We start from the raw sequence: 16,557 nt of genomic DNA, 5'->3' as shown, positions 1-16,557 counted from the left end.
TATTTTTTGTTTGGTAGCAACTGCTAGTAGAGGAGGAAAAGAACATTTCAGGCAATGCTAGAAATGTTCTATGGAACAGCATGTACAAGGCTTGGAGGAGGGCAAATGGGGGATGTGGGACCGTTTTCATTCAGCTTGTTTCCCAAGGCCATGCTGGGACCTAGGGTGAGTCACATCTGGGCCCTGCTTTTGGGAGGCTTGTGGTCTGGTGGGCACAGAAACTGTGTGTACAGGATCAGGGCAGGAATGGCTGAAGAGGCTTGGATATGGCCCAGAGAATTTTTTCTTTGGCCTACAATATATTTTAAATTTTTGAATCAATTGCCTATTGTTACAAATCAGATGGTTTGCTTGAAAAAAAAAACCCCAACACATTTCGAGTTTCTCTCAAAAAAAAAAAAGAAGAAAGAAAAAGGATCTGGCAGGAGACCTACTATTCCTCCTCAACAACTGCCTTAAGACAAGTGGCAGAGGCCCCTTTTTCATGGGGCTTACAGTGTCTATTAAAAGTATTTCATGCACTTGTGTTTCCTGCTTGGCCTCTTAACTTAAAAAGTTTTTAAAAATGATATATTTAAATTTTTAAAATTTGTATACAATTTTTAAAGGTTACTTTCCACTTACAATTATTACAAAATATTGGCTATATTCCCCATGTTGTGTGATACATCCTTGAGCCTGTCTTACACCCAATAGTTTGTACCGCCCACTCCCTCACCTCTTTACTGCCCTCCCCCCACTGGTAACCACTCGTTTGTTCTCTATATCTGTGAGTCTGCTTCTCTTTTTGTTACATTCACTAGTTTGTTGTATTTTTCAGATTCCACATATAAGTGATATCATACAGTATTTATCGTTCTCTGATTTATTTCGCTTAGCATAATACCCTCCAAGTCTATCCATGTTGCCCCAAATAACAAAATTTCGGTTTTTTTAATAGTTGAGTAGTATTCCATTGTATATGCATGTATATGTGTGTGTGTGTGTATATGTATATATGTGTGTGTGTATATATATATATATACACACACACATATACACACACCATGTCTTCTTTATCCATTCATCTGATGATGGACACTTAGGTTGTTTCCATGCCTTGAAAATGATATTTTTGAAGAGCAGCAAATTTTTCTGCAGTAGAGGGAGAGAGATGAAGCTAAAAATGTGTTGGAATCTGATGAGGAAAATGAAGGTGAGAGGATTGGACTGTACTCTTTAAAGGTTTTTCAGGGCTCCCATTGCCCACTGGGAAACCATAAGGTCAGTACCAGGGTATAGAGGGCTGGACTGAGAGGTCACACCTCTGTGACTTGGCTGAGGTCTTATGGGGAGGAAGTGGCAATGCTGGGATTTGAACCCAAGCAATTGACTTCAGAGTCTGCTTGTGGGTTTCTCATAATACTGCCTCCTCTGCCTCACAGCAACTGATTTCACACTCTGGTAAGCAGTGACAGGACAGGGTCAGGCAGCAGGGTGTAGTGGTTGTGGCTGAGAGCTGTCTGCAATCTCGGAGTTGTGTGACCCAGAATAAATGGTTTGCCCACTCTGTGCCTCTGTGTCTCTGTAGGCAATTCAGAGTGCATGGGATCTGGGGTGGACACAGCTGGTGATGGCTGTCATTGGGGGTGGGGATGATCAATCAAAGAGCAGTTTGGGGACTAAGTTGGGGGACAGTCAGGGCAGAACTGGGGTCTGGGGGTTATGGGCCATCCTGATATGGCAGTCTGGAGGAGGAAGCTCCTCTTGGGGAAATGTGAGTTCATTTTAGGGCATGAAGAGCCGGAGGTATCAAGGAGACTTCGAGAGGGGAGGACTGGAGCTGTGGATGGGTGGAGAGAATGAAAAAGAGGCGTTCCCTCCTACGGTGGGGATTGGGAAGGGGCCAGATTGGGTTATCTCGGAGGAGGGGGCAGGGAACACGGCTTCCAGCGGTCCCTTTAATCGGGGGCGCGCGCCAGCCAGCCCGCGCGCTCTCGCCGCCGTCACCGGGCCGGAGCGGGAGCCGGAGCGGAGCCCGGGCCGGGGCCCGAGCCCCAGCGGGTGGAATGGAGCCCCCGCGGGCACCCGCTTTGCGCCGCTTGCTGCCGCCGCTGCTACTCCTGCTGCTGCCACTGCCCCCCCGCGCCCGGGCCAAGTATGTGCGGGGCAACCTCAGCTCCAAGGAGGTGAGCGCGCCGGGCCCTCCCCTGCCACCCGCCGGGCCCCGGGGGGACGCGAGGGAGGAGAAGGGGGAGGTGCCGCCCCGCCCACTGCCGCCCCTTTCGGATGGTCCCTGAGTGCCGCAGGGCGGTGGCGCCAGGGACTGTGAGGGATTGGGTCTGGGTTGAGGCTGAGGGGGGCTGTGGGGTCGAGAGGAGACTCGGGGATTGTAGGAGGGACATTGAGGTCAGACCTGAGCCAGGAGACGGGTGGGGAGGCCGGGCTGGGAGAGTTGGAGTTGGGGTGGGGGTGGGGGACGCCGAGGTGGTGCTGAAAGGACAGCACTTTTCACTCCGCAGAGGGCCTCGAGTTCACACTCCTGCTCAGGACTAGGAGAGGGCCTTTTGGTATATTCCCCAGCACTGGATGGTCTCTGGGACCATCGTGGGGGCATGTGTGGATAACCGGGGGGATGCCGGTGGGATGGTGGCTGGGACAAAAGGTGTCCAGGATGGGGATCTGACCCTCCAGGGTCTTTCTCAGGTACCCGGGAAATGGGAGAAGTGTTTGAAGGGAGAGGAAGAAACTTGGTGCGGCGTGGGGGGGTGGGTAGGGGGCATCTGAAGCAGGAATCCTGGAACACAAAGGGAAGGGATCACAGAAGAATTTGGGAGGTGACTTTGTCTCCTTATGCTTTTTGGGAAACCAGGTACTCCAGAGTAGGGAAAAAAAGTTGGTGATTATGGAGCTGAGGAGAGTTCTCAAAGGACTCAGAATGACGGTCTGAGTGGGCCTCTTTTCCAGGACTGGGTGTTCCTGACGAGATTTTGCTTCCTCTCTGATTACGGCCGACTGGACTTCCGATTCCGATACCCTGAGGTGAGCCTTCCCTAACCATTTGCCATGCTGAATGAAGCTGGATACTCCCTTGGCCTCCTAAGGTAAGGGCTACCCCAGGTCCCCACACTCCTTCAAACCCCAAAATCTCTGGGTCTGCAGGCCAAGTGCTGTCAGAACATCCTCCTCTACTTTGACGACCCATCCCAGTGGCCAGCTGTGTACAAGGCTGGGGACAAGGTGAAGACTGTGAGGAGGGTGTAGGGGAGGGGGGATAAGGTTGAGGCTGGCTAAGGAGTGACCATGTCCCTGCCTCCTCCCTCAGGACTGCCTAGCCAAAGAGTCAGTGATCAGGCCGGAGAACAACCAGGTCATCAACCTCACCACCCAGTATGCCTGGTCAGGCTGTCAGGTATGAGCCCAGCCTGGGGGAGTGGGCAGGTCAAGGGCCAGAGGGAGGCACAGGCAGACTTCAGCCTTCTCACTCCTCCCCAGGTGGTGTCAGAGGAGGGAACCCACTACCTGAGCTGCTCTAGTGGCCGCAGCTTCCGCTCAGTGCGTGAAAGGTGGTGGTACATCGCGCTCAGCAAGTGTGGGGTAAGGGACTGGGCTGGCCACCTTGGCCTTCTCCTCCTTGCCTTCCTGCTGACCCCCTCCCTGTCCAGGGCCCCCCTTAGGCCTCCACACTCCCCACAGGGAGATGGGCTACAGCTGGAGTATGAGATGATCCTCACAAATGGCAAGTCCTTCTGGACACGGCATTTCTCTGCTGATGAGTTTGGTGAGCATATTTGGACCCAGGATCTTTGTGGGAGCCCAGCGCTGGGAGCCTGTTGAGGGACACCCAGTCTGACTGAACAGTGACCTCCTTCCATCAAACTGGCAGGGATCCTGGAGACAGATGTGACTTTCTTCCTCATTTTCATCCTCATCTTCTTCCTCTCCTGTTACTTTGGATGTGAGTCTAGCACATGGTGGGGGTGGGGAGGTTGAAAGGGGGGGGAGGGAACAAGGTTGGAGGAAATGAGCAACTCTCCCTTCCTGTCTGTGAACAGCTTTCCCCTACCCTCCTTCTAGATTTGCTGAAAGGTCGTCAGCTGCTCCACACAACTTATAAAATGTTCATGGCTGCAGCAGGAGTGGAGGGTGAGGTTTAGCATATCCCCACTTTTGAGTTCTGTGAAAGGAGAGACTTACGGCTCAAAATACCTGGGCCTAAGAGAGGAGGGGCTGGGAACCCGGACTTCTGAGTCCTGGAGGGGAGGGGCCAGGGGTCTGGATTCCTGGGTCTAAGGGAGGAGAGGTCTGGGGGACTGGACTCCAATCTCCTAGGAGGTCAGTGGGAGTAAATGGTCTAGAATCCTGATGGGGATGAAGAAAGGGCTCACAGTGTTAGGGAACAGTGATGCCCTAAAGCCGGTTTCTGTCCTTTTCTCTCTCTACTCATCCTCCCCTCAGTCCTGAGCCTCCTGTTTTTCTGCATATACTGGGGCCAGTATGCCACTGATGGCATTGGCAACGAGAGTCTGAAGATCTTGGGTGAGAATGAAGTGGGCCCAGGAGGGTGCTCGGGCTCCTCTCCAAGCCGAGCCCTGGGTCTGAGCTGCCTTCTCCTCCCTTCCACCAGCCAAGCTGCTCTTCTCCTCCAGCTTCCTCATCTTCCTGCTGATGCTCATCCTTCTGGGAAAGGGATTCACGGTGACACGGTGCCCAGGCTAGGGTGGGAGGGAGCACAGCGGGTGGGGAGGGGGGCTGGGCTAGTGAGCAGGGCAGAGAGATGGGTTGAGGGGGTGGCCGCCCCCTCCTCTCTGACAGCCCCCACCCCTGCTATCTCCCCTCATGGCCTGCTGCCAGGGGCCGCATCAGCCACTCAGGCTCAGTGAAGTTGTCTGTCTACATGACCCTGTACACCCTTACCCATGTGGTGCTGCTAATCTACGAGGCTGAGGTGAGTCCCACCTGTCACTGCTCAGGCTCTGCCCCAGCCTCCCCACCCCTCAGAGGGTGGTCTCCTCCACCAGTATGCTAGCCTTCCCCACATCTGGCTCAGCCTGGCGCTCTCTCTCCTGCTCTGTGATGTTCTGCCTTCCCATCTGTCTCTCTAAGTGCATTCCTCCCCTCTTCACCATCTCTGGGTAGCTTTCTTCCTCCTCCCTCTGTCTCTCACTGTCTGTCACGTTTATGCTGAATGTCACGACTAAGATCAGGAGTCACCCAGACCTGGGTTCTCCTTGGGCTCTCCCACTTTCCAGCTGGCTGACCTTGGCTGATGGCACCCCTCTCTGGGCCCGTTTCCTCTTCTGTAAAATTGCGAGGGTCTTACCTACCCCAGGGAACACCTCTAAGGCTTTATATCATGCTCTCTTTGGCCAAAAGGCTTCCCCCTGAGCCTCAGTTTCCCCATCTGTGAAGGGGGGGTGATAATAAGACCTACTTCATCAAGTTGATGCAAATGGAAAAGCTTACATGTGGTGGTGTTTAGCCCCATGTTGGACCCACGGTAGCAGATATATTCTGTTTCTCTCTTTTGCCTTCTCTCTCTTTACCTCTGTATGTTTTCATCTCCATCTCTCATTCTCTTGCTGCTTTGTCATGACCAAGTACCTCTGCCCCCTGGGTATCTGGGGGTGGGGTCTGGGGTTCCTGTGTGGAGGGCCTGAGGCCAGAGTTATGACAAACCCTCTCCCTTGGGTCCAGTTTTTTGACCCGGGTCAGGTACTGTACACGTATGAATCACCAGCGGGCTACGGGCTCATCGGGCTGCAGGTGGCGGCCTACGTGTGGTTCAGCTACGCCGTACTTGTCTCCTTGCGCCACTTCCCGGAGAAGCAGCCCTTTTACGTGCCTTTCTTTGCTGCCTACACCCTCTGGTGAGATGTGCTGGGCCCCAACCTGTCCCTGCCTTCCCCGGCTCCCCAGAAATGGCTGTCTCCAACTCAGACCCTCCTCAGTGAGGCAGATGGGCTTCCAAGGCAGGCAGCTGTCACCAGAGTCACTTACTGCTGCCACTTACTCACTTTGTGACCTGAAAAAAATTACTTTCCCAAAATGAAAAAACGAGTGCCTCAGGTTGCTTATCCATGAAGAAAGGTTGTCAAGAGTATCTATTGCAAAGGGTTATCTTGAGCATGCATAGGGCAACAGATGAGGGCTTTAAGTCTGGCACATAGTAAATGTCCAATAAAAGCTAGTTGTAAAATTTTTTTCATTCAACATAATAAAGCAGTAAAGCAGGCAGATTCTAAGCTAGATTGCCTGGGTTGGATCCCAGTTCTAAAGCTTGTAAACTGTGTGACCTTACACAAGACAATTAAATTTTCTCTGCCTCAGTTTCCTCAACTGTGTAATGGGGATGGAAGTTGTACCTGCTTCGTAGAGTCACTGTGAGAGTTAGATGTATGTATATATGTGAAGTGCTTAGTAACAGGTCTAGCATGCTGTTAAGTCCTTAATTGTTATTATCATATTTTAATTCATTCATCAAACATCTGTTGATTTCCTATTAGGTGCCAGGATTTGGGGTGGGGTAGGACTGAGTTAAATTCAACCTTCTCCTGGCCTCACCCTGATTTTCCCAGGCCAGTGGGATTCCTGTCTCCTTTAAACCTCTGGCTTCTGAAGCTCACACTGGCTTTCCTCCAGTTTGGGACTCGCTTGGGGCTTGTGTGTGTGCCTAGCAGGGGAGTTGGGGCCGTGGTGGGGTGGGGTGGAAGGCAGGGACAGTATCTCTACCGACCCAATACCTCCCCTTCAGGTTCTTTGCAGTTCCGGTCATGGCCCTGATCGCCAACTTCGGGATCCCCAAGTGGGCCCGGGAGAAGATTGTCAATGGCATCCAGCTGGGGATCCATTTGTATGCCCATGGAGTGTTCCTGGTGAGGCTGGGCATCCAGGTTGGGGTGAAAAACCAATGGGTGGAGGATACATGAGGCTCCCCACCCAAGTTGCCTGAACCTTCTGTTCTGAGCTCTTGAGCCATTGCCTTCACTTCATCCCTGTAGTCGTTCAACAGACTCTTATTGAGAGCCTGCTGTGTTCCTGCAGGCTATTCCACTGTATCCCCCAGAGTCCACCCTCTTCTATTCCTCTCTCTCACTTTTGTGTCCTGGCCTCTTGCCCCAACCCCAGCCTCTTTGCCTTTCTCCCCATTCCCACTCCTGACCCAGTGTCCCCAGACTCTTACTTTTCCCTTCTGTATCCCCACTGCCTTCCCTAGGCTCCCTGGTCTCTACTCCTCTCCCCTCCACATCCTCCCATCTCTGCCCCATCTCTGCCACTCCATCACAGGAAGAAGCAGCTGGGATGGGTCAGGCTGGGGCTCCAGGTAACCTAGATCTGAATGGCAGCAGGGGTTACTGGCACCAAACCTCTTCTTTGCCCTGGTTTACATCCTATCAGCCTTTTGTGTGACAGTTCTTATATTCATTTATTCATTCATCTATCCATCCATCAACCATCCAGTGGGTACCTGTCCCAAACCAGCCTCTGTTTCATGCTGGGGAACACCCACATGCATTTATTTCTGCCCTCTTGTTTAATTGGCAGAGCAACTCCAGGACAAGATGGATAAGTTTCTGAACACACTATACAGAGAGCATAAACTAAAGCCCAGAGAGGGGAGGTGACCTGCCAGAGCTCTATGGCCTTTGGTGGTTTGGGGAGGCGGGCGGGAACTTTGAACCCAGTCCTTCTCCAGCAGACCATAAGATCTGGCATGAGAGGCAGCCAGATAAGGAAATAGGCTCCTGACTTGAGGCGTCCACCATGTGTTCTTTGTAGGGAATATACTCAGCCACTGAGGGAGGGGGCCAGGTCCCCCATCTTCTACCCTAGAACCTGACTTAGGTACAGACTCACCTTCCTGGGACAGTTCCTCTTGAGACTCTGCAGGAAGTCAGAAAGAGACAGAGAGAGAAGAAATGCTGAGAACTCACCACGTGCTAGGCTCTGCACCAGGAGTTTTCATTTCCACCCTCTCTTCATCTTTCCAAGTATGCACTGCAACCCCTTTTCTGCAGTGAGGCTCAGGGAGTATAATCAATGTGCCCCAGATCCCATACTTAATGAGCTGTGGGGCTGGGAGATAGGGTGCCGGCTCACACCACCAAACACAGTGCCCTTTCTGCTAAATTTCACCTTCAGCCAGTTTCCTTCCTAAAAAACGCTCAGCACAGCTCCAGCTCTGGCATTCCATTGCTCTTTGGTTCTGGCTGCTTGTTCACGTATTCAGCAACAATCTTAGAGGGGCTGTGCTGGGCTTCCATGTGTAGTGCTAAGGTCACACCCAGTCCCTGCCTTCATGACCTGTCAGGCTAATTGGAAGACATCTCTACATTCAAGCAACATTTATTGAGAGCTTATGTGTGCCAGGTACTATTCTAGAAGGTATTGGGGATTCAGCAGGAAACAGAACAGTCAAGTGCCTGCCCTCATGGAGCTAACATTCTAGAGTCGGTCACTTGCTGTCCAATTGAACTTTCTGTGTTTATGAAAATATTCTGCAATCTGTGCTGTCCCATACAATAGCTACTACCACATGTGGCTATGGAGCACTTAAATGCAGCTAGTGTGACTGAGAAAGAAAAGTTTTAGTTTAATTTTGATTAATCTAAATTTAAATAGCCACATATAGCTAGTAGCTATCATTCTGGACAGCTTAACCAGTCAGTGATAACTCGATGATCAGGGCTCTGATGGAGGAAGCATCGGCAGAGTAATAAGATTTGTGATGGATGGAAAAGGTTAGAGCCCTGGGCACTGTGCGAGCCCAGAGGAGGGGCCTAATTCAGTTGAAGGGTTTCAGGGAAGCATCGGGGATGTCAAGTAAAGGGGAATCCTTAGGTCCCCATGTTTATGGAGGCAGTCTGATCCCTGGACAGTCCTGCAACCCGCGCCTGCCCTTCGCCCCAGATCATGACACGCCCTTCAGCGGCCAACAAGAACTTCCCGTACCATGTGCGCACGTCTCAGATCGCTTCTGCCGGAGTCCCTGGCCCGGGAGGGGGCCAATCCTCAGACAAGGCCTTCCCGCAGCACGTCTATGGGAACGTGACGTTCATCAGCGACTCGGTGCCCAACTTCACGGAGCTCTTCTCCATCCCCCCGCCCGCCTCCTCCGTAAGCCCCGCGCCCCCGGCGCCCGAGGAGCTGCTGGCGCCGCCCCTGGAGTACCTGACCCCGCTCCCGGCCCCTCCACCGCCCTCCACGCCCAGGCACCTGAGCCCACCCCCTGCCTTTCGCACCCCGCGCGTCCCAACGCCGCGCCGCGACTGTCCCCCAGCACCCGCGCCCACCTTGCCTGACTGGGTCCTGGCGCTGTTGCGCACGCCCCCGCAGACGCCCCGCTTGGTGCCCCCGCCGCCGGCCTTCCGCGGTTCTCCTCCCCCTCCCCGGCAGCCGCCGGAGTTTGCCCGGCGCACCCCGACGCCGCCCCTTGAGTACCTGGCCCCACTGCCCAGGCGCCCCTGACTGACACCTGCGCCCACACCTCGGGAGGGGGGATCATCCAGGGGAAGGGGGACGGGCCTTCGGGGCCGCATCTGCCCCCCGTCGGTCCCGGACGGCCTCTGACCCTGACCCCCCTCCCAGGCCGGGAAGCAGGTGGAGGAGACAGCGGTGGCGGCGGCGGTGGCCCCGAGGGGCCGCGTGGTGACCATGGCCGAGCCGGGCGCGGCCTCCCCGCCCCCTCCCTCTCGGTTCCCCAAGGCGGCCGACCCGAGCTGGGATGGCCCGACGCCGCCCTACCAGCCGCTCGTGCCCCAGACAGCGGCGGCGCACACCGGCTTCACCGAATACTTCAGCATGCACACGGCCGGGGGCACCGCACCCCCGGTCTGAGCACCCCTGCCCGCCCCTGCCCCATGGGCCGCGCGCCGGGCCCCGGCCGGGCTCCGGATCCCCGCTCTATCACGGCCTCAGGGCTCTGCCATCCCAGGCCTTCCCAAATCTCCCCACCCCGCGCGCCCAGGTAGGGGTGCGTAATGTCCCCCTCCCTTCCCTTACCCCGACTCTTGTGCCAAACGGTCCCGCGGGAGCCGCTCTCCCCGTCCCCTCCCTCAGCCCCTGCCCCGAGCGGCACCGGATTCTGGGCTCCCGCTGTTCCGTGACCTCCGGCCCCCTGGCCCCCTCCGAGACTTCTGACCCCGCCGGACCCCGGAACACCAGGGACGATCGCCGGGATCCTGCCCATGACTCTCCAGGACTCCGCGACTCCAAGCCACTGCTCCCAGGACGGATATTGTGAAGCTAGTCTCGATTCTGAAAACTTCCCTTGGATCTCTGTGATCTCGTACCCGTACACTGTCCACCCTATCTCCATCCCGGAGGCCCTCCCTCAGGTCCCTGGCAGAAAGACTTTTTCCCCTTCTTGCCAAAATAAAGAGGATTCGTCGAGTTTTTAATCTATAAGATGGCCTCTTTTACATCTTGATAGTGCTCAGAGACGGGATTGAGCAAGAACCGTTCCAGACTCGGGACCTCAGTGAGCCCATCTGTGAAATGGTATTTTGAGAAGGGCTTGTATAACCTGACCTTTTGCTGACCCAGAATCTGGGAGCATTGTAGATATGAATCATCATCTAGCAGAGTCCTCTTACTGTATGGCTTCTTTATTTTTACCCTCTCTTCCCCGTCAGAGGTGAAGCGCCCTCCAATGGCAGATGCTTAGCTCAGCCACCTGCCCTGGGAATTCGAGTTACGATTTTAGCAGTGCGCATGTGTAATTCTCACTTCTCCGGCCATGGAGGTCACTGCTGCGCACGCGTCTAGGAACAAACGGGCGGGGAAGTTTCCGGAAGTCTCCTTCTGTGGACGGGTGGGGTTGGATGCTCCGCAGTCCTCCCAGGGCCGCTCTGAGCTGCGTCTCCGTGACTTCTCGCCTCCTCTCCATTCTCCGTCCCACGGCGGCCGCTCGGCCCCCGCCCCCTCTCCCTCCCAGCGGGTCTTCTCCTGGCCGCTCTGGCCTGAGCGTCCCGTCGTCTCTCTGATCGGGCTCATCCGGCTCCGAAGGGAGGCGCGGGTGGGTGAGCACGGGAGTTCGTCTATGGGGTACAGGCCTGAGCCCCTGAAGACTAGCTCCGTCCCGGGCGCTCGCTCGCTCTCCGCGCCTGGCTGGAGGGGTATCCCGGACCATCTCGGCCAGGCCTGGTCCTGCCGCACCCTTTATGTAGGCCCCCGCTGGACTGTGGAGCCCTTCTCCCCCTGGGGACCCAGCGGTCTGTAAGGTCCGTTTCGGCCTGCAGCGCCCGCGAATGTAACTGCAGGACATCATTTATGGGGTCAGCCAGCCTATGGAGGCCTGTGTCTATAAGAGACTCCCATGGCCCCTAGGGGTTGGCCCCGTCCATAACGACCCTATTTACAGGATTTTCCATGGGTCTGTAGGGTCAACCCCTCGGTTTCCAGAGCCTGTCGACAGCGGCAGTTTCCTTCGCGGAGACAGTGACTCTTGGACCTCCCTTGTCTACAAGGCCATGTCCCATCTATAGAGGTCGCTTTTGCAGGGCTTCAAGCTGGGTGGAGGGTCCTGTTTGGGTCTTTACGACCCGTACTGTCTGTAAGGGTCAGTTGGGGAGGCAGCGATGGTCCTGGGCCGGACTCTAGCTGCGGCGCTGGCTCTGTCTTTGGCCGTGCTGGGGCCACTGTCCCCTGGGGCCTGGGCAGGGGACTGCAAGGGACAGCGGCAAGTGCTGCGGGAGGCGCCAGGCTTCGTGACAGATGGTGCGGGCAACTACAGCGTCAATGGCAATTGCGAGTGGCTCATCGAGGGTGAGTGGGGCCTTGAGGGTGAGTGGGGCCCCGTGTCACACACCCACTCATGCGCTAATTCGTTCATTTGTGCACTCATTCATCCACTCACCACATTCCTAGAGCCCTCTTCTAGTCCAGGCCCTTTGCTCTAAAACACGGCCATCCTGGGCCCTGCCCTGGAAGGCTTTTAAGTCTGGTGGGGGAGTTGCACCCAGACGCAGATGGACAGTTACAAGCCAGGAGCATCAGTGAGGGGTATTCTGAGTAATTGTTAGAAACTCAGGCTCTGAGCCCAACCACCTGGCTTTGAATTTGGGTTCCACTTCTTGCTAGCTTTGTGAATTTGGGCAGGCGGCTTCCCTTCTCTGCAAGTAGGAATAGTAATAGTACTCACCTCATGGGGCTGTTGGATTATGAGAACAGGTATTTACCATAGTTAATGCTCAATAAATAGTCTTAGGATTATTAATGTTGTTATTTTTAAAGTACTTCAATAAAAGCATTTTTTCAGTCGTTTATGTACCAGACACTGTCTTTGCCACTTGGACATTGCAGAGACTGTCACAGCCCCCAGCAATCCCCGTGACTTGGGGCTTGGAATCCAATGGGGGAGACAAACATGTAATAGACAGTGGCATCCCAGAGTGGTCAGGACTGTGATGGAGGAACCCCATGGTCCTGGAGGAACCCAGAGGAAGTGCCTGACCTGTGGGGTGGGTGAGAGCAGAGAAGGCTTCCTGGAGGAGGAGATGTCTGAGCTGATACCTAAAGGACCAATAGAAATCAGCCAGGAGGAGGAGAAAGGCATTCCAAAAAGAGGGAACAGCCTGTGCAAAGGCTAAATCTCTATGCTATGGGCTCCCAGTCCAGTGGGGGAAACAAACCCACCCCCAGGGAGTGAGGAGCCCCGAGATGACATCTGACTTAGCGTGGACTATAGCTGAGACCAGAGTCATGTGTAGGAGAAAACAAAAGGGCGTTTCAGGCAGGAGAAGAGCCTGTGCAAAGGCCTGGAAGCAGGAAGATATGAAGCTTTTGAGGAACTAGAAATCTTTATGCTAGAACACAGAATCCAAGAAGACAAACAATGAGCCAGAGGCTGGAGTTTGGGAGGAACCAGATGGTGTAGGAGCTTGTGATTTTTGAACTGTGTCCTAAGAGCAATAGGGAGGTGGAAGATAAATCTAAAGGCAGTGGCTGGAGAAGTCCAGGAAGGCCTCCCTTGGCAGTGGATGTAGGAGCTGGCCTCCAGGGAGAGGTGGGAGCCCCTCAGAGGAGGTCCTGGGCAAAGGCCACGGGTATGACAGGGCCTGGATCATGCAGGGCCTTTGTAGGCTGCAGAGCTTGGTCTTTATCTGGGGGCACTGGGGAGCTATGGAAGGGTTTTGACGGGGGAAGGACATAATCTGACTTATGTTCTAGAAGATCTCCATGGCGGTTGTGTGGGGTATGGACAAAACATGTTTCTTGGGGATAAGTGTGTATGTCCCCAGCTTGGAGGCTCTTCTTGTCTAGGGGGTGAGAAGAGAATGGGACTTAAAAGCATTGTGGGTATAAGTCATTCTCTGACCTTGAAGAGCTCCAGCCTGGTTGGGGATGGTATGGCTGGACACAGACATTCAGCTCCTGTGTGCTCAGGGCTGAGACAGAGGGAGATGCAGGGGTTGGGTAGACAGGCCTTGGGGAGAGGGAAGACTGCTGGGAGTCACAGAGGAGGAGCCACTGGAGCAGGGTTCTGAAACATGCATAGGAGTTTACTGAGTGACAAAAGGGAACAGCTTCTATGCAGGCAAAAGAGAGGCTGGTGTGTTTCAGGAGGCATGTTAGAGGCTTGTCTGATCTGGCTGAACTGTTGGCTGGGAGGTGAGGGGGGCTCCAGAAGCAAGGGAAGAAAGGCCTTGAATGTCATGCTGAACAGCTTGTCTTTTCTTTTGGGATTAAAAAAAAATTTTCCCCCAAATATGTTGTACTTTATTTATTTATTTTAGGCGGGAGGTAATTAGGTTTACTTATTTATTTTTGGAGGAGGTAATGGGGATTGAACCCAGGGCCTTGTGTATGCTAAGCATGTGCTCTAACACTTGAGCTATACACTCCCACCTCTCTTGGGACTGATGGGGAGCCAAAGGAGAATTTTGAGCAGGAGTGGGGCATCACTCTCAGGCTGGGTGGGGGTAGACTGGAGACTTGGTGTCCTAGTCTTGTGGGAGAGAATGAGTTCTGAACTTGGGCAGAAACTGAGCCAGTGGAGAGGCATGGAGAGCACTGAGAGATTTGTGAAGTTTCACCAGTGAGACTTAGGGACCAGTTGGCTGGATGTTGGCATTAGAAGGACTCTGGGAGACCACTGGATCCCCCCATGATCTCCTATCCTTCCCAATGCCCATCACCTCTTAAGAACCAACATGTTCCCCCATCTATTAAAAAATAAGCAACTGACTTACTTACTTTTGTACTGTGTTCACACTTCATGGTACCCAGTCCTCATAATATCCTCATGAATAAAGAAGCATTATGCTTTTGGAAAAGCAGAAGCATTTGGGGCAGGATGGCCTGGGAGATAGGCCCATGTTGGGTGGAAACAGGAGAATTTACACTTAGGGAGGAACTTGGGGAAGGGAGATGGTGAACTGGCCTCTGGCAGGCACTTGACAAAGTTATGCTTGTTATGATTCTAGGAACAGCTTTATAGTTTGGTTGAGGCTGGTAAGATTCTGGGAGGTCTGGTTGCCTGGCCTGGGTGAATTATTCTTCTGCATTCTCCAGACCACAGCTCAGGGTCTATGTGTGATGTTCTCAGGGCCTTTGGCCAGAGCCTGAGGGAGAGCTGCCAACTTAAGTATTCTGTCTTTTGTGCATTTCTTCCTTCCTTCATCCAGTATTTCCTAGCCCTTGCTCAGTGCCAGGCCCTGTGCTGGGCAATGTCAGGAATTGGGCCAAGATGAGCAGGCCCAGGCCCTGCCCTGTGGGCCTCCTAAGCTGCAGGGGAGACATATCTGGACACAGCTGGTCCTGGACCAGAGGAATGAAGGTTATATTGGAAAGTGAGAACCTAAAGGGGCGCCTAATCCAGCCAGGCTTCCTGGAAGAGATGGGGAAGTTTGCTGGCAGGAAGGGAGAATGTGCTCTGGACAGAGGGAGAAGCTGATGCAAAGGCTCAGTTCCTGATAGAGCTGTAAGATGTAGGGTGACGTGAGACATGGTGAGACTCCAAACACCAGGTTAGGGAGCTGGACTTTCTCCTGGGGATGGTAGGGAACCACGGAGGGCTTTTGAGCAGGGGAGGGTCAGGGCCAGAGGTTGAGCTGGGAAGATCCCTCAGGGACTCACATCAGGGCAAGGTGGGAGGCCGGGAGACCAGGAAGGAGGCTGGGTCAGTGGTCCTGGTGAGGGAGGACAAGGTCTGTGCTGGCGTGTTAGAGTTGCCATCTGGGATTTTCACACCAGCCTTAGTGGGTGAGGAGAATTATCCCCATTTTACATCAAGGAAACTGAGGATCAGAGAGCCCATGGAACTGGCCCAAGATCACACAGCTTGTGTGTAGAGGATGAGCATCTCTAGTATGCAGGTGGGTGTACTGAGGAGCATGGAGAAAGGGGCTGGCCCAGGGACCTCCAGCAGGTCAGGAACAGAGCTGGAACCCAAATCTCCCAGTTTCCATAGCTCAGAAGACTTCCCTGAGCCCCTAGTGTGAGATGTGGGATGAGAGAACCTTCTGGAACCAGGATCTGGCAAAGAGCAATAATAGTGACAGTGCAGGGGGTCGAGGGGGGATAAATTAGGAGTCTGGGATTAACATATACACACTACTATATATAAAACAGGTAACCAACAAGGGCCTACTGTATAGCACAGGGAACTGTATTTACTATCTTATAATAACCTATAGCAGAAAAGAATCTGAAAAATAATAGATTTATATGTATATGTATAACTGAATCACTTTGCTGTATGCCTGAAGCTAACACAACATTGTAAATCAACTATGCTTCAATAAAAAGAAAATAGAATAAAAAAGAGAAAAGTGGAAATAAAAGCAAAGGGAGAACTTGAAAAAAAAATAGTGGCAGTGCTAGGAGTAGTGGCACTTAGAAAGTGGTGGGCCCATCATAAGTGCTTTATGTGCATTATTGCCTCCCGTGTGGTCACAGTCGGATGTCATCAGGGACTGCAGTCATCTGAACACTCACCTGGGCCAGGTGTCCAAGAAGGCTCCTTCACAGGGCTGGCAGGTGATGCTGTCTGTCAGCTCGAAGCTCAGCTGGGGCTGGCAGCTGGGACACCTACTCATGGCCCCTCTGTGTGGCCTGGGCTTTTCATAGCATGACAGCTGTGTTCTGAGAAGGAGTATTCTATGAGGCCCAGGTAAAAGCTGCAAGACTTCCTCTGATGTAGCCTTGGAAATCCCAGAACATCACTTTTGCTGCTTTGTATTGGCCAAGCTAGTCTCTGAGGCTCTTCCCAGATACGAAGGGCAGGGATTCAGCCCTCATCTCTTGATGGGAGGAGTGGCCAAGAAATTTGAATCCAGTAATTATGTCCCCACTTTACGGATGACAAAACAGATCCAGAGAGGTTAGGTGATTGCCCAAGATCACACAGCTAGTAGCTAGGAAGTGGCAGAGCCAAGATTTGAGCCTAGGCAGCCTGACTCCAGAGTCTGTGCCCTTCGCTGTGCCCTTCACTACTACTGTGAACAGAAGATGAGACTGTGTGTTGGGGCAGAGGAGCTGTGGCACTCCAAGTTTCAGCCTTTGCCCCGGGGGAAGAAACAGACCTTTCCCTCAGCTCTTTTGAACCTGGAACAGGGCCTGTTTCCATCTGGGAGT

At 53.6% G+C, this 16,557-nt stretch overlaps 2 protein-coding genes across 5 annotated transcripts in view; both read left to right on the top strand.

Annotated features, from left to right (window-relative positions):
- Window positions 1-1,992: 1,992 nt before the first annotated feature.
- Window positions 1,993-10,386, top strand: TMEM145 (transmembrane protein 145). Of its 2 annotated transcripts, none has more exons than XM_031457024.2 (15): window positions 1,993-2,168; window positions 2,947-3,021; window positions 3,142-3,219; window positions 3,305-3,391; window positions 3,475-3,576; window positions 3,676-3,760; window positions 3,866-3,937; window positions 4,057-4,125; window positions 4,438-4,518; window positions 4,607-4,685; window positions 4,834-4,927; window positions 5,677-5,849; window positions 6,734-6,854; window positions 8,890-9,096; window positions 10,039-10,386. In XM_031457024.2, the coding sequence occupies exons 1-15, from the start codon at window positions 2,049-2,051 to the stop codon at window positions 10,117-10,119; spliced, it is 1,524 nt and encodes a 507-aa protein (XP_031312884.2). In that variant the 5' UTR covers window positions 1,993-2,048; the 3' UTR covers window positions 10,120-10,386. The 2 variants fall into 2 exon arrangements, with proteins under 2 accessions (XP_031312884.2, XP_031312882.2); XM_031457022.2 differs by having other exon boundaries at window positions 9,568-10,386.
- Window positions 10,387-10,796: 410 nt separating this feature from the next.
- MEGF8 (multiple EGF like domains 8) overlaps window positions 10,797-16,557 on the top strand; it is a 40,429-nt gene continuing 34,668 nt past the window's right edge. For all 3 annotated transcript variants that reach the window (XM_031456973.2, XM_064489356.1, XM_064489357.1), the window contains exon 1: window positions 10,797-11,745. In XM_031456973.2, the coding sequence (XP_031312833.1) occupies window positions 11,559-11,745 (187 nt within the window). In that variant the 5' untranslated portion in view covers window positions 10,797-11,558. The remainder of the gene's footprint in view (window positions 11,746-16,557) is intronic.

This window comes from Camelus dromedarius, chromosome 9 (assembly GCF_036321535.1).
Source record: "Camelus dromedarius isolate mCamDro1 chromosome 9, mCamDro1.pat, whole genome shotgun sequence".
Taxonomy (NCBI): Eukaryota; Metazoa; Chordata; class Mammalia; order Artiodactyla; family Camelidae; genus Camelus; species Camelus dromedarius.
Note: the sequence above shows the minus strand (reverse complement) of the source record. Positions and strands in the feature narration are given on the sequence as shown.

What these genes read in the sequence shown, in the direction of transcription:
- TMEM145 (XM_031457022.2), top strand. Translation starts at nt 2,049, where the DNA reads ATGGAGCCCCCGCGGGCACCCGCTTTGCGCCGCTTGCTGCCGCCGCTG. An exon ending in AAGGGATTCACGGTGACACG is followed by an intron (nt 4,686 to 4,833) that starts GTGCCCAGGCTA and finishes GCCTGCTGCCAG; the next exon opens with GGGCCGCATCAGCCACTCAG. An exon ending in TGCTAATCTACGAGGCTGAG is followed by an intron (nt 4,928 to 5,676) that starts GTGAGTCCCACC and finishes CCTTGGGTCCAG; the next exon opens with TTTTTTGACCCGGGTCAGGT.